Below are 21,310 nucleotides of genomic sequence, written 5' to 3'. Positions count from 1 at the left end.
TCTCCATGAAATCACCGATGACTGATACTCCTTGATATTACTTATAGAACCTACTGTGATACCTTGTTGGACATGAGCTTCTGCGACTGCGGGCGGTTGACGAAGACCACGCGGTTTTGTAGCTCATCCGGCGCCGTCCGGCAACCGGACACGTCACACGTCCGTACCTGTATTTGGCGGTGGAGAATTTGTTGGAGACAAACTTTTGCGGCTGCGTGCGGTTGGTGAAATCACGCGGTTTTCTAGCCCATCCGGCGCCGTCCGGCAGCCGGACACGTCCGTACCTGTATTTGGCGGTGGACACTTTGTTGGAGAGAAACTTCTGTGGCTGCGGTCGGTTGACGAAGATGACGCGGTTCTGCACGTCGCCCTGCGCGCCGTCCGTCAGACCGGATGTCGTCGCTTCGTCCTCATCTGTAAACAAACAAATATATGTTCAATTATATAGCAATATGGGGAGGGGGAGTTTCCGTTTCCGGTTCTATGATGTCATTGTTGGGGGCGTTCAAATATTACGTAACGCAATTTTCGTAGATTTTTAACCCCCCCTCCCGCACCTGTAACGCATCGTAACGTTTTACAAGACCCCACCCACCCCTAAATTGCGTTACATAATATTTGAACGCCCCCGTTCTATAAGAGGAAAACAAAAAAAACTTCGGAGTAATACCCGATCAAAACGCCACTGTCAATAATATGAATTATTCCATATTATTGACAGTGGCTTTTTTTGACATGCATGTAAGCATTCATGGTCGACCATTCTCATAAGTCCGTTAGTTAATACGTTATTACCTATTTTTTCTAGTTCTATCCGATTTATTAAATAAAAAAACAGGGACAATAAATAACTGCGGTCTACATTTTTTCAATAATTTTCTAGCGGTTTATTTCGTGCATGGTCTGCATTAATTTATTTTAAATGCAGCTAACATTCCTACTGAAGCGAGAAGCGAGGATGCTCTAGGATAAAGTAAAAGAAAACAAGCTAAAAAAAACAAGCGTAGTCTCGATAAAAACGCTCAATGAAGCAGACGAGCGAAAGGATGATAATGCAATTACCTATGGAAAAACCCTTTTACCTCAATCCGAATGGGTTTTGCTACTATTGATCGTAATCAAGCACGTGGACATCGCGGCAGTGGCTTTGATTGGTGTTTCTATTATTCAGCCATGTAAGACCAATCATGATATTATACGTACTATGCTAAATAACTTTATAAGGCATAATTGCATTATGCCTTCGGTTTGTAATCTATGGTAATTGCTAACCATTTAGGAACAGTCTTGGAAAGTATTTTCCTGTAATCTGATGACTGTGCCTCTTTTGTTGTGGTCGACTTAGAGGGGTTACTGATTTTACTGTAGTGTTTCTGTTACATTTCGCCTCTACTTAGTGATGTCACGCAAACATAACGAGGTATTCTTTGTAGATGTGATCAATCAAATTAAGAGTCTATAGCTACTAAAATGTTCGCGTTTCATCATTCTTTGTTTTATTCTGTACAGTTTGTTGTCTTTGCAATTTCTGTTTACGTTGGAAAAAATGTATTTTTTATATTCTTGTTGAATTTTCTTAATCAGCAACAACTATGGTGACCACCTGTAGAAGATAAAGACAATTTTATAACATCTTTATCATCATACTTATACCTATTGTCGTAACAAGTATAAATATTAGTTTGGCCGATTTCCAACCGTTTACTAGACGTTCAACATTTTTACAGAGAAACGATAATGGCTCAGAAGCATAATAAACCTTATGTGAATATAATAGGATCGATAACGGCATATTATGGTGGTTGCATTGTATATTTACAAAGAATAGGAGTAAAACAAACAGGTCTGGTTGTTAAATATAATTAGCATCTTCATTTTGGACAACGCGGAAAGCAATCGTTCAGAGGACGCGAAATGAATAACGAAAGTAGGGATGGGCGATTTCGGCTTGCTTGAAGATCGTTTTTTTTTGGCAAAAAACGTTAGTTAAATAATCATCAGACTTGATAAAATTGAAGTTGTAAAAGAATGCAGAGTATTGTAACACTATTCACTGTCAATTTACCTAATATTTAAAAGTCATCCTATTTTAACCATACAACATCGACCAATCAATAACAATCCTCGATGAAATGACGTCAGTTAAAAGGTCGAACACGTAAATAAACCGTAAGAAAATGACTAGTACAAACACCTACACATCAAATGTAAATAAACATTAATAATTTAAGATTATGGTGACCTGGGAGCATTCGAACTTCACATTAATCTGATATTTGATCCCATTTCGACATCATTGAGATGATGTCGAAAATGATGAAAAAAGTTTTGTACACAATCAGTCGTTATTACTTATTATACTGCGGTAAGTATAGTTTGTCAAAGGACTGTCTCATTTCAAACATAGACAGAGAGAATCATACTATCTTTGTCTTACACTAGTACTAGCACTCAAAAGAAAAGGATGAGTTAATTTTTATTTGTTCTTATTTACTGACAATTTGGATTGATCAACTATATATAAAGATTGCTTATTTCAGCACCTAACTCAACATCCGATATGGTCTAGTGGCTAGGATACCTGGCTCTCACCCAGGAGGCTCGGGTTCGATTCCCGGTATCGGAATCACTTTTTGCGCTTTGCTTGTAGAATCAGTTTTTGATTTTGCTTGTAAGATCTTTGCCCATAAAAAAACAACGTGGGTAAGTGTTCAAAACAACATATATTAATTTTGTGGTGGAAATATTCGCTGCATTGGGTACGGTCTTGGTGGCTCAGAAGGTAGAGCACTGTACTAGTGTTCCAGTGGTCGTGGGTTCAAGTCCCATCCAAGACAGTGAATTCTTCCAGTTTTAATTTATTTCTAAGCTTAAAAACAACATATAATTAACATTCATAAACAATATAAAACGGGTTGTTTTATTTGAAAGAGTCTGTAAAACAGTGTAGTCTCTGTTTTCGTGAAAATGGGTCAAATGAATGCATTCATAATAAATCCCGTGAAAACGGACGGTTCTAAAATACGTAAATATACATTATGATTCATAAAAATATTTATTCACGGCGGATTGTGCGAATACTGTCGTCGGGAAAATGCACCGAGATGAAATCGGGCGATAGCGGAGATTTTTGACACATGGAGTTTAAAAACACATTATTTATTATCTCTGACATTGGGGACACGAGGTTCTTGTAGTCCAAATGGTCAAGAGATATATGGATATTGGATAGGTTATGTGGTACCGGCGGTGTGGATCGATCCTGTTCAGTACAGTTTTCATAATAGGCAGTGGCAAATTTCCAGCGCCACCATATATAGGTAGTGTCATGTCATGACAATTTAGTGTTATGGTTATTGCCACCGGCTTGCACTATCTCTCTGATCTAGATAGTATAATAGTATTATGTATAATAGTAGTACAATGTTTACGTCCAACGCATCACATGGACAATTTATTAACGTCAACACTTCTAATCGGTGGAATGTACGTTTTTAAAATAAGGCTAACGAATTGTCAGTTAACACATTGACTGCCAGCGACCCGCTAGGCGGGTTCTGTTCGTATGCGCTTTTCGCTACATACGGTTTTTCCTGTTATCGGCTATGCTCGTAGCGCGTAGCTCGCGCAGGCGCTGAATGTGTTAACAGTGTGGATGATGGTAATAAAATGGTTCAGATTGTAAAAATGTTACAAATGCAAAATGTTTAAGGCGCGGCGTTATAAAAAAAAACTTGCATTAAATAACTTATCTTTTTATGTTGACGAATAGATTGACATTATTCAATATTAGGTATTTTTTCAGTTTTCTAATGCTATTTAGTTTTTTGCACCTCCTAATGGTTAATTTATGAGTTTCATATCTACACTACCTAAAGGTTGTCTGGAAAAGATCGCTCTTTAGCGATAAGGCCGCCTGTTGTTTAACTCTGTCTTCATGTATTATTAGGGTTTCCATGTACATACATTTTTTTCTCAGGTTGTGCAATAAAGAGGATTTGTATTGTATTGTAATTTCTAATAATAAACTGAAATAGTTGTCATATTGTCCGCGCTCTACAGTATATCAACGCGCTCCTCGTATCAGCACCGGAATGTGATTTATTTGCAAGTAGTTGGATGGATCTGTGTAAAGAATGTATGAAGTACTGTGAGGTGATGGATAAGCGTGAATCGTCTGTTTTGTATTAGTTTTTCTTTCTTACATTTGTTCTGTTGTCCTTTCTAGACTATATCATTTACCTAGTTGTATAAATACTTTCTATTATAAATTTCTCAGTGTATTAGTTCGCTGTAATGCTGTGTAAATTTTTTGAATTAATAAAATAAAAAATAAAATAAATAAAATATTCTAAAGAAAAGTGACCAAGCCCTGCAGTGGACGAGGCCGGAATCGAACCGGTGGGCGTCTTCAGCTTACGCGGCTAACGTCCACTATACCACCCGGTCACTAATAATTTGATTAATTGATAATATTATCTGTTCCCTAGTTATAATTTTGAATAATTTTGACACACGACACAAATTATTCATATATATCTAACCTATAGCTTTACCGTAGTCAAAGAGGTATAACAATTTTTTTTGCTATATCACGACAGATGACTCACAGGCGAGCCCGAGCACATACAATGTGATTTTACGAGCTCACGTCAATATAATATGATCTATGTATACTTGCCTACGTATACCTACAGTCTAATATTAATCCGTGTGAACTTTTAAATGGCATTTAGCATCAATTAAAACATGTAAAAATTCACTATTAAAACTACAATTTTGCGTTAGCCCCTTATTAGGCTGTCAGCCTAGTCTAAACCTACAATTCATTGAACTCAAGGCCGCTGCATAACGACTAGATAGGGATCTTAGGTACGCGGTGTATGCAGCTTGCAAATGCCGGCCTTGGCCAAACATGGTGCTCTTTACTTCTGCTAAGACCGAGCCTTAATTTTCTTAAAACCTATTTCACGTATAGAGTACCTATCAAACACTTTTCTGCAACATTTTGGAACATCGTTTATGCAAATTGCCCTAGTTCTTTTATACTTCTTCTTTTATAATACACATGTGTGACAGTTAATTGGACAGATAATGATTAATTTACCTAGTGCGCCAGCGTTTGGTGTCATACAACTTTACAGGGTGCAATTTTAAAACAGTTGAGTGAAAAAGCATGTATGGATGGGGTGATTTGTCGACAAAATTTATTATACTATACGTGGTTAACGGCTCCACCATAGCTGTCAAAACACACTGTATAAGTATTATAAGTCTTACACAGTTATTTTGGTTGTGAATTACAGTCAAGTCAGTCCTAATTTATTAGTCACGGGTTTGACTGTAATTCACAACCAAAAATTTGGCTCCAGTATCGTTAAATATCGGTAACGAGCAATAAAACCTGAATTGTTCTGTGTTTACCTAATTTTTATTTTCGGCGAGCATTGTTTAACGTCAAATAGTGGAAAATTAAAGCCGTTGATTTTAATCAAGTAGGTCGCCTAGAATAGAAACCTAGGTCGCGGCCAATAAAGGCGCTGGTAAAGGTTTCACAACAATAACCATTGGTGGACCTTTTGTGTTCGCGATAAGGTTTACGAATTGTCAAATTGAAACGTTGAAGTTGTACGTTGGTAGCTTAAGCTAGGTGCTTGCGATTTTTCGAAAGCCATAGACTGACTCCGACAGATTATCCGGAGGATTTCAATAGTCATGACTTGGCCAAATAAGATCTGGAAGGATCGCGAAAAAGGCAAACCAAGATTGTACTTGTGCTTTCCTTGGTTGTGTCTCTATGAGCTGTAGACCTCACGAATCTCTATGGCGCCGCCATTTATAGAAAAAATCTAACATTTCATCGACATTAAATCTATCTATATGATTATCGAACCTGCTCACAAAATTTCACGATAATCGGTTGAGAAATGCTACCTACAGAGCAAAATGCTGGACATACGGAAGTATTTTTGCCCAAACTGAAAGAAAGAAGCCTTGTGTCTGCTTGGTCAATCATAAATGCGAAAGTAACTCTGTCTGTTAAATACCTCTTCAAGCTTAAAACGCTGAACCGATTCAGATGAATTTTGATATGGAGATACTTAGTTTGAGTTCCCTGGATAGCTCGGAGAGAATCCTAATGGCGGACCAAGTTGAAGGCATGCGACCTGAGGGTCCTCCCCCGCATGATGAAACACAAGCCTACGCCCGCGGCTTCGTGCATGGCATGTAGTTAAACTGCAGATAGCAATACCTACTCCCGTCTTTACGAGGACTCGTAACTCATTAGAGATCGTTTGGAGCCCGACCAGGCCGCGTAGCCAACACGTCAATCGCTTACGCTCCGTGGCGATCGAAACGCAACTGTCACTGTCGCACTAATATGGAAGAGTGATAGAGAGACACAAAGCGTTTCGTTGTCGTAGCGATAGCGATTGTCACCTTGGCTAGGCCGGCAAGGCGCGAAAGAGTGAAGTTTCTGTCTTTCCCAGAATTTGAGCCTCTTGCATGCTAAATGTCATTTACATCAGTCTAGTAACAGATAAACAGGAAAACTTACTTTTGCATTTATAAAATAAGCGGTTTTGACTTATTTACAGTGTTAGTGGTGGTAGTTGCTATACCTGTTCCAAATATTAGCTATATACGACAAACGGTCTCTGAGAAAAACGCATTTAACCAATTTTTTTTATACTACGTCAGTGGCAAACAAGCAAACGGCCCGCCTGATATTAAGCAGTCTCCGTAGCCTATATACGCCTGCAACTCCAGAGCACACACACACATGCGCGTTGCCGACTCTAACACCGCACCCTCGTTGAACTCTCTTGCAACCTTACTCACCGGCAGGAACACAACACTATGAGTAGGATCTAGTATTATTATCTGTAAGGTGGAGGTACTTCCCCAGTTGTGCTCTGCTCCAGATCTGGAATGATATCCGCGGTGCTGTGCCCTACCACACAAAGCGAGATGACATTCACAGTGCCCATACCTCTCTTTTGGACGTAGTTTAAGGACATACCCGGGTCCTAAAAGATTTGCCAGACAGAAGTGATCCCATAACTGCTCCGTAAAGAAAGTTTTCTAAGGAGCAATAATTAGTATGGATTACCTATTTCTAGATGTTTATTGTTAACATACTAAAAGGTGATACTAAATGAACCCCAGATGATTATAAATAACAGATGATGTTCAAAATAAACAAATATATAAATATCTATAAAACTAGCGACCCGCCCCGGCTTCGCACGGGTAGTTCAACTAATTTACACAACACCTTTACAAATTATACATATAAACCTTCCTCTTGAATCACTCTATCTATTAAAAAAAAACGCATAACACATGTTGTGTTTCCAAGCAAAAAGTCCCACTTTGTCGCTTGCCATAAGGATGCTTTGACAGGTTATTGTATAAAGATACAAGCAAATCTCATCCTTATGCTAAGCGACAAAGTGGGACCTTTGACTAGACTTCGACAGATATGCACACTAATTTCGAATTAAAGAAATAAAGATTGCCTACTAAAAAAAAATAATAATGAATAAATTATGCATTTTAACTCGATTGTACACCTAATGCTGGTAAGACATAGTGATCCTAAGTAATTTAATTGTAACACCTATGTAACAAGATAAAGATAAGATAAGACCTATGTTTAACAAGTAAAAATATTGATTGATTAAAACTGAAATTTCGTTTTAAAATGTGTCGTACGGCTGCGATCGTGGCCCAAAATGGTCCCGCCGGAAGATCAGCGCTGAATTTCGGGTCAGGATTATGCTGAGGCGAGACCATTTTCGTGGTAAACTTCAACTCCTACCTATTTTATAAATTCCTGTATTAGTTATACTTTTGTATGTTATTTTAGTTTTAAGTATATCACAAATAAAACATTTGATTCTGATTCTGATAATATGATTATTGATATTTCCTAACCATTAGATATTACTAAATAGTATATACATAATACTTGGTCTGCGTGGGATGATGATGATGACAGATAGAAACTATCCTATGTCCTCTCTCGGTCTCGGGCCTCAAACTATCTCCAGCCTAAATTTCATCTAAATCAGTTCAACGTTTTCAAGCGTGAAGAGGTAAAAAATATACCAACATTGATTATATTATTATATGGTAAGGATTGACATTATTTACTTGATTGGTACTTTATAGTACTTTAATCAAATTGTTTTCAGAGCTGAGTAATTTTCGTCTAAAATCCAGAGGCAACAAACGGCATCTGTTTTCTAACAATGTTCTGTAAAAAAAAACTTATTTAGAGTCTGTTCGGAAAGAGAAGAGTCGTTAAATGTATTGGGCCCCATACATTCCACGACTCTTCTCTTTCCGAACAGACTCTATAGGTATGTACGTAGAAACTCTCATATTCCTGTTCAACAGTTTTAATTTAAGTTTGGTTTGATATGGAATTCCTTATCACAAGTCTTATCAGGCTTGTGTTTAATGAACAAATAATAAAAAACCGGCCAAGTGCGAGTCGGACTCGCGCACGAAGGGTTCCGTACCATTACGCAATTGAATATTTATTTTATTCTGTTTTCAGTATTTGTTGTCATAGCGGCAACAGAAATACATCATCTGTGAAAATTTCAACCGTAGCTATCACGGTTTATGAGATACAGCCTGGTGACAGACAGACGGACAGACGGACAGCGGAGTCTTAGTAATAGAGTCCCGTTTTTACCCTTTGGGTACGGAACACTAAAAATGAACACTGTAAGTATGGAGAAGTCACTGATATTAAGCCTGTGAAACAATTGCAATTTTTAATGACTGCTAGGAGCCATTATACTATCCAGTTTGGTTGAGCCATCGAGACTTATGTGAGACTCCTGCAGTTTGCTTTAGCCATGATGGCCTAATTTTTAAGACTGGGTTTCCGTAAATTTACCCATACCTATACTGTGTAGATAGAGCAGCTGAATGTCTAGGCGTCCCCAGATCTATCTTATTTCGGAACTATTGCAGAAGGTTCGGTTATGAAAACTACAAACCAATTTGGGTCATCAGATTGCAACACACTTCCACACTTATTTGTTTGTTTAGTTTAGTTTCAGTTACTCCTCGGTTATGTATACAGATTATAGTTATTATAGTTAAGTGAGTCTAAACCGTGAAATTATTTAATTATAGTTATTTGTTTTACAAGGGGGCAAAGTTGTGGTTTAACTTCTCGTGCTAATATTGATACCCGAGCAAGCGAGATTCCAAAACTGGAATCTTGAGCGTTGTGGGATTCCAAGGCAAGAGGGTTAGACAAATTTTGCCACCTAGTGAAACACAAAAATTTTCACCACACCAACACAAGTAAAATACTAACTGAAGGGTACACGGAAAGAACATGTCTAGTCACTTTAGTAACTTTTTAAGTAATCCCGGTTTTACCTGCCATACTACCATGCACCTCTAACCTCTTGTTATTAATTAGCAGTTAATAAATGATAATTGATTTATACGCAATAATTCGATCTTTCATATTTTTTCTCTCAAAAATCTTGAAACATTCGATATTTCAAACTCGATAATTCATAATAATTTAATTCCTTCAAGTTTCGAATTAACGAGTCAACTGTAAAGTAAAAGTTGATTATAGAAATTAGTACAATCGCATGCATATATCTTGTATCACCTAAAAAATGACACCCAGTATAGAAACATAGCTGTGTCCCTATACAGTGTATGGAGGAATTCTAACTAAAGCATTGCAAGAATAGGAGGAAGCCATATGCTATTGAATAAAATAGGTAGGTATGACCATCTCACCTGTTTACTCACCACTACACTCACCAAATTACTACAGGATTCAATAATCCCTTCAAAAATGACCTAAGCCTCGCACCGTCATCGCGATATTGATATGGGGTCACACAGGAAACATGAAAAATCTAAAACGCCTGAGAGTCAAGGGTGCAGGGAGTCGAGAGATGAGTTTCAGAACACAGTGAGCGAGACTTACGCTGGTTCATCTTGAGCACCATGGCCCGGTAGAAACGCGTAAAGGGCGCCATCGTGCGGTCCCGCAACTCTCGGAGATCCATTTATCACTTCAATTAACAGTTCACTTCACCGCTAAACAGGCTTGTTACGCACCGCGCTGAGATCACTTCCTCTGCGTAAACACTAAATTTGACACACATTATTTATTCCCAAACGATTTTCTTACTGTGAAAAACAAGCAATAATAAGCTTTTACAAAAATTACTTAGAGCCAACATTCTAAGCATTTAGTTAATTCGAAATACGAGTATCGCGTTGTTTGTAATATTATTAATTATTTCGGTTAGATTGTGGCCATGGAAATTGTTTTAATTTTAATTTGAGTCGTAATGTTGACATCACAAACAACCGCTGATACGAGCGGAGCGAAGACACACGCACACACTTCCACTTGGTATCGATATCGACCGGGGAGCAGCGCCGCCCACATACTTACAAGCGCTGGGATTCATCGTTATCGACATTTTTTTTGCAAAAATAATTAAAATTTCCTATAATAATAATAAACATTTTTAGGGCGAGGAAAGGAACATATTTTCGGAGTAAGGAAATTTAGTGCCGAAAAGTAATTCAAAACGAAGTCTTGGCAGTGGAGTGATTATTTATTCTGGCCACAAACAAAGCTTAAGTTAGGCCGCTTACCAAAAATCGTAACCTAAGAGCCTATCGAAATGAATTGTTCTTTAAAATTAGATAATTTACATGTACATCAACATTGAATTAATAAAACACAGTTACCTACTATAATTTACCAGTCGGAGCAAGTCTTCAAATATTCAAAGGTTTAAAAAAAAAAGGTTTATTCTAAACTTTTTACACACATAAGTTAAACTTAATGACGTTCCAATGTAATACACAACAATGTAACAACTAAATTAATGGATCAATATTCAAACATTATAATATTATTATTATGTAGAAAATAAACATCTACTCAGTATCGATATCCACAAAACGTACATCACTATAGCCAGCATCACTAGCGCCAAAGTGACGTAATTTAAAACTACTTTGACAGTGACAGTTTGAATCCGGTTGCCATAAACAAATAAGTGTGGCTAGTAATATAGATTTTTCCCCAAGAACCCAATGAAAATTATAGTTGGTCAAACCAAATTGTCAGTAAATAAGAACAAAAAAAACTATACTCATCCTTTTTTTGGGTGCTAGTATTAGTGTAAGACAAAGATAGTATGATTTGCTCTGTCTATATTTAATATTATAAATATTTCTTATTCTTATTCTTATTCTTAAATGAGGCAGTCCTTTGACAAACTAATATAATTATTGGCAACATTTTACATGAAAATGTTTTTGGTGCATAGACATAGTATATAGTATATACAAGTAGGTAGTTATTCTGGTAGGATACGCATTACAATATTAGTTGCCAACTTATTATTTTAGACGCCAACTTACTTTACTCTTTGCGCTAACCTATCACCTCAAGTTCCCTATAATTTTTTTGGGTGGCATGTTTTTTCTGCCAGTTTTTAGGGTTCCGTACCTCAAAAAAAAATAGGATCACTCGTGCGTCTGTCTGAACAAATGAATTTTAAATATGGGGCCACTTTTGGGGGATAAATGAGAAAATTAAAGAATAAAGTTTTTTTTTTTAAACTATCGTGTTACATATCAAATGAAAGAAAGCTCGTAGTGAGAATCTGAAATATATTTTATTTGTAATTTTAAAATAAATAGTTTATGTTATTAAAGAAAAAAGGCAAAAAAATACCAGGTGGGGGGTGGGGGCCTTTATCCCCGAAACTACATACTTCAATGGAAACTACTGGGTTCAAAATTATGAAATATAAATACACAAAATAGTTCTTTACCTATAGATCACAGGAAAACCTATTAGAAATGTGCAGTCAAGCGTGAGTCGGATTTAAATATTTAGTTTTTGATGTGTTGAATTGTGTAATGTGCGAGTCCGACTCGCATTTGGCCGGTTTTTTTAATAATATGATGCTTATATTTGAGCCTAATATTGGCGCTAAAATATTAATACACAGCCAAATTATATTATTATATATATGCCCAATGAAAGTTCCTGATTTATATTTTAGATGCCCGAATAATAATAAGCCAAATTATTTTAAGGCAATAATATAGTGGCACACAGGTAGTTACTAGTTACTTTACGCGTAAAACTTTAGTTAAATTAATATATATTACCTAATTTATTAGGTAAATAAATTTGGTAGTTCGGTTGATTGGTTGTTGTTTGTCTAAGCGTGATATGTTTAATTCAGCGCATATGCCATTTCCAATAAAGCGTAAATTAACTAGGCACTGGAGCCTGATAGGTACAAAATTCGATTGCCTACTGGATGTGGATGTGGGTGAGTTGGTACCTACTCCCTTCATTGCCGCTGCCAAGCAGATTCACAAAATACCCACGACTGGCTAATTACCAACTTTGAAGAAAAGGAAGTTCTCCAATTTGTCGGAATATTTTTTTCACATCACCTATTCCAAAGATAGATATAACTCCGTTATAGATGGATACAGTCTAAGGAAAAACCGTGCCTCGAAAATCACGAAAATTTGATTCTCGATCAGATGGCGCCACTAGTTTTAGCCTACTCTCGTATAGAGGGCGTTGACGGTTTCGTTTGTTATTTATAATTTTAACGCATATCAGTGAAAGAACATGGGTCAAAATCATATAAAATAATTAATGCAAATAAAAAAATCATTTATCCATATTTAAATACATTTTAACTTCTTCTTCCTCGCGTTGTCCCGGCATTTTGCCACGGCTCATGGGAGCCTGGGGTCCGCTTGGCAACTAATCCCAAGATTTGGCGTAGGCACTAGTTTTTACGAAAGCGACTGCCATCTGACCTTCCAACCCAGAGAGAAAACTAGGCCTTGTTGGGATTAGTCCGGTTTCCTCACGATGTTTTCCTTCACCGAAAAGCGACTGGTAAATATCAAACGATATTTCGTACATAAGTTCCGAAAAACTCATTGGTACGAGCCAGGGTTTGAACCTGCGACCTTCAGATTGCAAGTCGCACGCTCTTACCGCAAGGCCACCAGCGCCATAAATACATTTTAAATACATTGAATTGACACAAAGACATATGAAATTAGTATGCATATAATCGATTACAATTTCTTTATAATCGATTACGTGCATACAATTTTTCTAACAAATAATATTTGTTGTAATTTTATTGTAAACAATAAATGTAATTAACGTATTTTAAATTAATTAATATCATATTTAAATTAAGTAAATTAATTAATTAGCGTAATATTTACAAAGAAACGTAAAAAAAAAGTTTAATAATTTAATTTTTAACATTTTAGGTCTCCTTAAACGCAGCCATACTTGTCTATGCAATTTAAAGAGTTTATATTTAAAAAGTTTTGTACAAATATTTCACAAAGCATTATGCAGTTCTGTATTCTGTATAAATTAGTAAATACTTAGTTTAAATCAATAATAAGAGGCCTTTTCATCTGTGTCAGATGTTTTAAGCAGCATCCCGGTAACGACACTAATATATAATAATAAATATAAGTGATATCAGTCTTCATAGTGTTCTTCCGAAGATTTGGTTCAAAGGGGTAAGAGCTAATTTGTTACCAGAAAAATCTTAATTTCATTTCATTTCATTTATTTAATGCAAAAACCATGGTTATAAAAGGTGTTACATAGAGATTTGGTACATGGTCACCCTGCAAGGGCGTAGCAATGTCTTAAAAACTAGTTAAAGCTAAAAGTTAATTTATACAAAACAAGATATGTTTAAATTGGTACTTTCAGTGGAAATATAATAATAATCAAAAATAATGTACTTGATTTTCATTGTATCATTTTAGTGGTTTGCTGCTGTTTTTGAAAAGATATTAGGTACATAATTATGAGCTGTAGGTACTTTTAATTTGTCAGTACGTCTGAAAATATCTATACGGACAAAGTGCCAGAAGTATGTACCTATACTAAGGTCGTGTATACATATTATTGGCACTTTGTCCGTATCGATCTTTGCTTAAAATAATAATGTTTGAAACCTAATATTAGGTATATCAAAGAGGATATATTATAATAAGATAGAGCAGTACTGTCATAGTAAATTTTGTAAACACTGTAAATTCTCTACGACGCAACCGATTGCGCCAGTCTAAGCGAAACTGGCAGCTCATTCCACAGCTTCACTGAACGCACTGCGAAGGACTTGTTGTATCCACGAGATTTGTGAGAGGGGATGGCAAGTGATAAATATGGATAAATGATTTTTTTATTTGCATTAATTATTTTTATATGATTTTGACCCATGTTCTTTTACTGATATGCGTTAAAATTATAAATAACAAACGAAACTGTCAACGCCCTCTATACGAGAGTAGGCCAAAACTAGTGGCGCCATCTGATCGAGGATCAAATTTTCGTGATTTTCGAGGCACGTTTTTTCCTTAGACTGTATCCATCTATTACGGAGTTATATCTATCTTTGATTATATGTATGTAATTTCCTCATAGGTGATGTGAAAAGCCGTATGTGTCACATGGTAGCAAAATTATTTTCACCTTGGGCGTTAACACTTGAATCCCTCACTACGCTCAGGATTCTATGTTAGAATCCTTCGCTTCGTGTGGGATTCAATTGTACGCCCTCGCCGTAAATATGTCATTTTGCTCCCTTGTGACACAATCTACTATTTTGGATGTTCACCATTTACTCTGAGGACGGAGATTATGTAAGACCGATTTCGAAATTTGTATTTTTGAAAGGATACTCTTTCTAATTGGTCTCATTGTCGTCAAGTCAGGATCCTAGAGATCTAACTTACCTATAGGTGGGTGGGAATAAGCTGTGAGTGGAGCACATGTTTGACGCGACAGTATCTCGCCGCGAGATAGACTACTCGTCTTCCTAACTGTATGAATTAAAGGGGGTCGGTTAGTCTATGTCGTGACGAGATACTCTCGCGCCAATCATGTGCTAGCCCAGCTGGGATAGATAACGGTGTCATAGGTAGATCGTGGTCAAACGCCTGCCTATTCATCATAAAAAAAAAAAGTAATCACTTTATTGTACACAACACAGGTTTACAAAAATAAATTATAGTAATGGAAGTACAAAGGCGAACTTATCCCTATAAGGGATCTCTTCCAGCTAACCTTCGAGTAGATGAGTGGAAAACGATAGCCAGGTCAGATAGACAAACTTACAGGATGTACAAATTAATATTTAAAAAAAGAAATAACACTAAAGATTAAAATACATAAAATACATACTAGCATACATACATACAATACTAAATATATATTATAATATATATAATAATAATAATAATAAGCCCGCAGGGCAGCTTGTGGCGAGCTGTTGGGGAGTAACGACCCCACGGACCCGAGTGCTCCCGAGAGTCGGTCAGGGTCTCCGTCTCCGGCGTGTCTTCATCGGTCGGAGTGGACCCCAAGGGGACCTGCAGGACTCTCAGCTCTGGCTTGCCTTCATTGGCCGTCCAGAGAGGAGTCTTTAGAGCTATATGCTCCAGGGGTGGAAGTGAAAGATGCATAAGACGCGAGTTGGCACAGTGGCTGGTAACAGCCACTGGGTAGAAAGCGGCGCACACCTCTCGACACCCCTGAGCCGCTCACACCGGTGTTGCTCCTGGTCGTCTTCACGACGGCAGTTTCAGGGGCCCATCTAGTCGGCGGCGAGTCACCACCTGCCTCGATAACGTGTACAGACATTGTTATGGCAGGTGTCCGGACCTCTCAGCAATAGCCCAATCTTTTGACCAGCCAAACTTCAATACCATAACCGGCACTCTTTTCCACTGTATTTATAATAGCCCCTACGCCTGTTGGGACCGATTTACGGGTATCTATTTGTACCCGTGAATGGGTTCTAGCAGGTGTATTACATAACAGCAAACTTCTCCAAAGGGCCTCTACGTGTTGGATCTGTATCCCCACGCACGCCTATCAAATGACCGGGATGTATATACCCGTGAGTTTATACGAGATACAAATAATAATAATAAAATTCTTTATTTCAGGCCAGATTGCCCATAGATTGTTAGTTATATACAGACTTATAATATTAGAGTTAGTACATCTTAACCTAGGTATTACAGTTTTATATTTTTACTTATTTGGGGTCCCGGTAAACAGGACGATGAGCCGACGCCCAGTGGCTAAAAAACGGACAATCCCACCTCTCGGCTATATCTACCAGCAAGCTGTTGGTGCTACCCCGCAGGCGATACATTTGAGAGGCGATTCTTTTTCTCATTATGGCATGAAAATCGTCCATTCGTGCTTGTGCAAACATGCCTGATGCACTGCAAAAGCGTGGTAGCCCCAACAGCATCCTGAAGCCGTTATTGAACTGGACACGCAGAGCACCGTAAGCACGCTTCGTATAATTGATCCACAGGCCGCACGTGTAGAATGATTGGCAATACGACATGAACAATGTTTTCTTGACCTCCACTGTACAACGCGCAAACCTGCGAATCAACATATTAGCTCTTACTGCCAGTGCCCTGCGTTCCCTCTCAATATCCGCATCGTCCTTTAGATCCTCGGTGATTACATGTCCCAGGTATTTAAAACTGGATACTCTGTTCAAGGCCACGCCGCCGAGTGTCACCGGCTCAACTATTGGTAGGGTCTTGTTACCAGCTCGGAAGATGAGTATCTCACTTTTTTTAATATTATAGATGAGCCCGTGAGACTCCGCATACGTGTCACACACCTTTAACAATTTGTTCATAGCACTGATCGACGGGCTCAACAGCACCATGTCGTCAGCGTAACTTATGTTATTTACCATTTTACCACCGATCGAATATAAATATCACAAGTGTAAGAAAATAAAAATAAACTTTAGTACTTAACCAGATCACGCTGATTGGAAATCCAAAGCTTCTTCAGATTAGCCTTGAGTGACGCTACAGACTGGGACCGTTTGAGCGACAGGGGCAACTCGTTCCACAACTTCACAGCGCGAACCGTGAAAGAATTTGCATAGGATCGCGTCTTATTAGGAGGAATAGCAAGCGTGAGATTAGAACTCGATCGTAAGCTGTGATCACTGCCTTCAGCCAGATAGTTAAATCTTTCCGTTAGGTAAGATGGGGAACAGGGGTCGAAGAGTATATTGAACAGCAACGACACGACATGCACATCTCTGCGTTGGCGGATCGGTAACCACTCGAGCTGGGAGCGGAATTTGGAGATTTTGTAAACGCTCAAGTTTATTTAGCAATTCCTCATTACAATCCAGAAACGCAATGTCACCATAGTCCAGAAGAGCAAGAGAGAACGGGCAAGAGTCAGTTTAGTATGAAGAGGGAGAAAATTCTGCAGCCGTCGAAGAGAGTGAAGGGATCCAAAAATGTTTTTACTCACCTCAGCAACATGGGGAGCCCAAGAAAGCGTCTGATCCATGGTGATACCCAAATTTCGGACAGTAGAGGAGAAAGGGATATTATTCCCATCGAACAAAATGTCAGGTACCACCATGTCTGAGAGCCATAGGTATGTATTAGTATTAGACATGTGCGCCGCGCCGCCGCGCCGCCGCCGCCGCCGACGATTTTTTAACGCCGCCGCCGCCGATCAAATTGACCGGCGTATAATCGGCGTGTAGTAAATTTTGATACCAATCGTGTCTTATTGCATGTTGCGTAGTAAGTAGATAGTGTCAGAGGTATAATTATATCTTTTTCGCTTATTATTTGCCAGTGAAACCAATTAGCATCATTTTTGTCGTTACAGTGTTAGCTGTGATAACGAATTAGCGTTTATTTAAAGTATTATCTCATAAAAAGTTTCTCAAGCGACTCTTAAATTTTCCGTCGAAGGGCTCGTCTATCAAATCTTTGGGTTGTCGACTAGTCGCTCGCAGTATGTAGGTCTCAAGACACGCTGGTTTGCCCTACAGCAAGGGACAGTCCTAAGATATTCTGTTGAGCGAATCAACCTGCCAGATACGTTTACCGAATTTAAACTGTTGTGTGAGAATACTAACATTAAATAATTTCACGGTTTAGACTCACTTGTTTTAGTCACTCGCGCGACATGTTTCGGAGAGCCTAGGTCTCCTTTCTCAAGCACTAATAGTGCGAGCAGCGTTCACGACGACCGTGTATTGCGTACAGTACGCAATTCGCACCGAAGTTCGCAAATTCCGGGCATCTTCTCTGTTACTCTAATTACGCCTTAATTGATTGGAGTAAAAGAGTTAATTTTTGAAACTGATTATTTGATGCTTACAATAAAATGCGACCAGCTGGCCCATAATAAAAAAAAATATTTTGAGAACCAGGCACATTGTAGGTGGATGTTTTGATTATATTTGCGTATTTATTTTTGTGGTGGGAGGGTGGGCCTGGGGTGGGCCAGCTCTGATTGACTCGCGGCTCAGCAAAGCAATAGGTATTTTGTTTTAATCAAAATGGTTTTCCGCAAAGTAACTCCGATTGTATTAATAATTTGATTTGTCAGTTTTCTTAATAAGAGGAGTGGAACAGTGGAACCAAACGTTTCAACCAAGACAGCAATGCGGCAACGACATTGACGGAATGTATGTAGCAGTAAAGTTGCAATGCAATAATAATAAGAGGGTTTTACACTGTATTTAAAATAAATTGTTTTACACCATGCATGAAATAAAGCACCAGATAATTATTAGAAAAACATAGATACTTAGCAGTTATTTTTAAACACAATTTATATTTAATCAATCGGATTGAAGTATCAAAAGTAGGTGAGTTGACCGTGACGTCATTGTGTAATCACTAGGTATATGCTAGGTACATAGTATAAAACAAAGTCGCTTCCGACTGTCTGTCTGTCCCTATGTATGCTTTAATCTTTAAAAGTACGCAACGGATTTTGATGCGGTTTTTTTAATAGATAGTGATTCAAGAGGAAGGTTTATATGTCATCAGCATTGCATCCGTGCGAAGCTCGCCAGTGTCGCTAGTGTTTCATATAAATTCCATATTAGGAAATCGTTCTGACAGTTCTAAAAAAGAAACTGATTTGAGTAGTACGATACCCTATACTTGTAGTTGCAGTCGCCAATTCGCCATGGCTCGTGTTTATGAGGTTCCGGGACAAACGGCCGAATCCGACACAAGAGCAGCCGATTCTACCACGCAACGCCGTTTTGTCGGTTAACTGCATACAGGGCCGAATCTAGGGTAGAGCGAGTGGAGCGGCCGCTCTAGGCAAGGGGGGCGCCAAAATGGCAAATGAGAAAAAAAAAAGTTTTAAAAGACGCGAGTGTGACGTGGGCCCAAAATACGGTTCGTTTTGCTTTTGGGTAAAAAGCTTCAACAAAGGGCGCCAAAACCCGATTTCGCTCTACCCTGATCAAGGACTCAGGCCGGCACTGACTGCATAGTATTTAGTTTTCAGTTTATAAAATATAGGCATATATTTGTTAGTCTATATGGTAATTGTAATATGAGCCTTCTTGCCTGAATCAAATTTTAAATAAAATAAATTAAATTAAAGGTCACATTAGACAGATTGCAATAGAGTGGGGCTCCAAATCCTTTTGTGAACAGTTGGAAGCACGGAAGCATCGTGCCAGCATCAAGTTAGTGCTTAACACAAATTAACCACGCGACACATTGCACGTTGTGTTGTGTTGTGCTGTGCTCCCGCGGCGTCGCCAGTATTTAAAGTTTGTTGGAACTCTATATATTGTCCACTTGGGCATTTTGCTTGTGCTAGTAGAGGCCCCAATTACTGGCCAAGTGACAATCGTTTATAGAAAACGCCAAACGAAACTGGTTGTTTTTCTACCTTATTACATCATATTATATATCAATGATATTTATGCAACAAGAGAGAAAAGTTAGTTTTTCTTGCGAGTGTTGATTTTTAAGGCCGAGTAAGCGAAAGATTCTCATTTGGAATACGCGGGGGCATGTGGTACCACTTTTCACCACAGCAGTTAAAACATATTAGAAACAAAAAAACCGGCCAAGTGCGAGTCGGACTCGCGCACGAAAGGTTCCGTACCGTTACGCAAAAAACGGCAAAAAAATCACGTTTGTTGTATGTAGTGATGGGTCGTTACCAGTAACTTACTCAAAAGTGGGAATATTCCCGGTAATGCTACCAGTAACATTACCCAGATCGGTAACATTGAGTAACTTTAAAAAAATTATAAGAATTGTATATGTTTTTTTCGCGTTAAATACTTAAGAAAATAATAATGCTATTATTTACAGTCATAAAACAGTCAAGGAATCTCTGAGAGAGTAAATTCCCAATGTTACCGGTAACATTCCCAATATTACCAGGTATTTTTCCAAAGTTACTTACAACTTGTATTGGAGCCCCACTTAAATTTTTATTTTTCTCTGATTTTTTAGGGTTCCGTACCCAAAGGGTGAAAACGGGACCCTATTACTAAGACTCCGCTGTCCGTCTGTCCGTTTGTCCGTCTGTCTGTGGTCTGTCACCAGACTGTATCTCATGAACCGTGATAGCTAAAAAATTGAAATTTTCACAGATGATGTGTTTATGTTGCCGCTATAACAACAAATACTAAAAAGTACGGAACCCTCGGTGCGCGAGTCCGACTCGCACTTGGCCGGTTTTTAGTATTTGTTGTTATAGAGGCAACAGAAATACTTACATACCTAATCTGTGAATATTTCAACTGTCTAGTGTCTATCACGGTTCATGAGATACAGCCTGGTGACAGACAGACAGACGGACAGTGAAGTCTATTAGTGGAATATTAGGGTCCCGTTTTTACCTTTTGGGTACGGAACCCTATAACTGCAAAAATACATATAAAATTATAATTCAGCCTATGTACGTCCCCTGCTGGGCACAGGCCTCCTCTCATGCGCCAGCGGGCTTGGGCTGTAGTCCCGCCGCTGGCCCAATGCGGGTTGGAGGCTTCACACTCTACACAGTCATACACCTTTGAATTTCTTCGCTGATGTAGGTATGCAGGTTTCCTCACGATGTTTTCCTTCACCAAAAAGCTAGTGCTACTAACTATCAAATGATATTCCGTACATAAGTTACTCATTGGTACGAGCCAGGGTTTGAACCCACGACCCCCGCATTGAAAGTTGGACGTCATATCTACCGCTAATCATTACTTACCTACCTACTAGTTTACACAATAAACTAAATACATATAAGTAGATCCATTGTGACAGAAAATGTCCTTAATAACATTTATAAAAACTGCGATGTACCTACTTAATATTGATTTAATGATTATTACAACAATAAAATGCATCTGCTAGCTTATGGCGCGGACGCGTGCGACCAACA

General features: G+C 38.3%; 1 protein-coding gene and 1 non-coding gene across 2 annotated transcripts in view; one reads left to right on the top strand and one right to left on the bottom strand.

Annotated features, from left to right (window-relative positions):
• Positions 1–21,310, bottom strand: part of LOC134741560 (probable phospholipid-transporting ATPase IA) — a 73,985-nt gene that overhangs the window by 47,146 nt on the left and 5,529 nt on the right. Inside the window, exon 2 of the mRNA XM_063674386.1 lies at positions 285–414. Coding sequence (XP_063530456.1) covers positions 285–414 — 130 coding nt within the window. The remainder of the gene's footprint in view (positions 1–284; positions 415–21,310) is intronic.
• Positions 2,555–2,626, top strand: Trnae-cuc (transfer RNA glutamic acid (anticodon CUC)). The gene has a single exon. It is a non-coding gene; the product is annotated as a tRNA-Glu (tRNA).

Source organism: Cydia strobilella, chromosome 5, assembly GCF_947568885.1.
Source record: "Cydia strobilella chromosome 5, ilCydStro3.1, whole genome shotgun sequence".
In the NCBI taxonomy this organism is placed as follows: Eukaryota; Metazoa; Arthropoda; class Insecta; order Lepidoptera; family Tortricidae; genus Cydia; species Cydia strobilella.
This window is presented reverse-complemented; position numbering and strand designations above follow the sequence as displayed.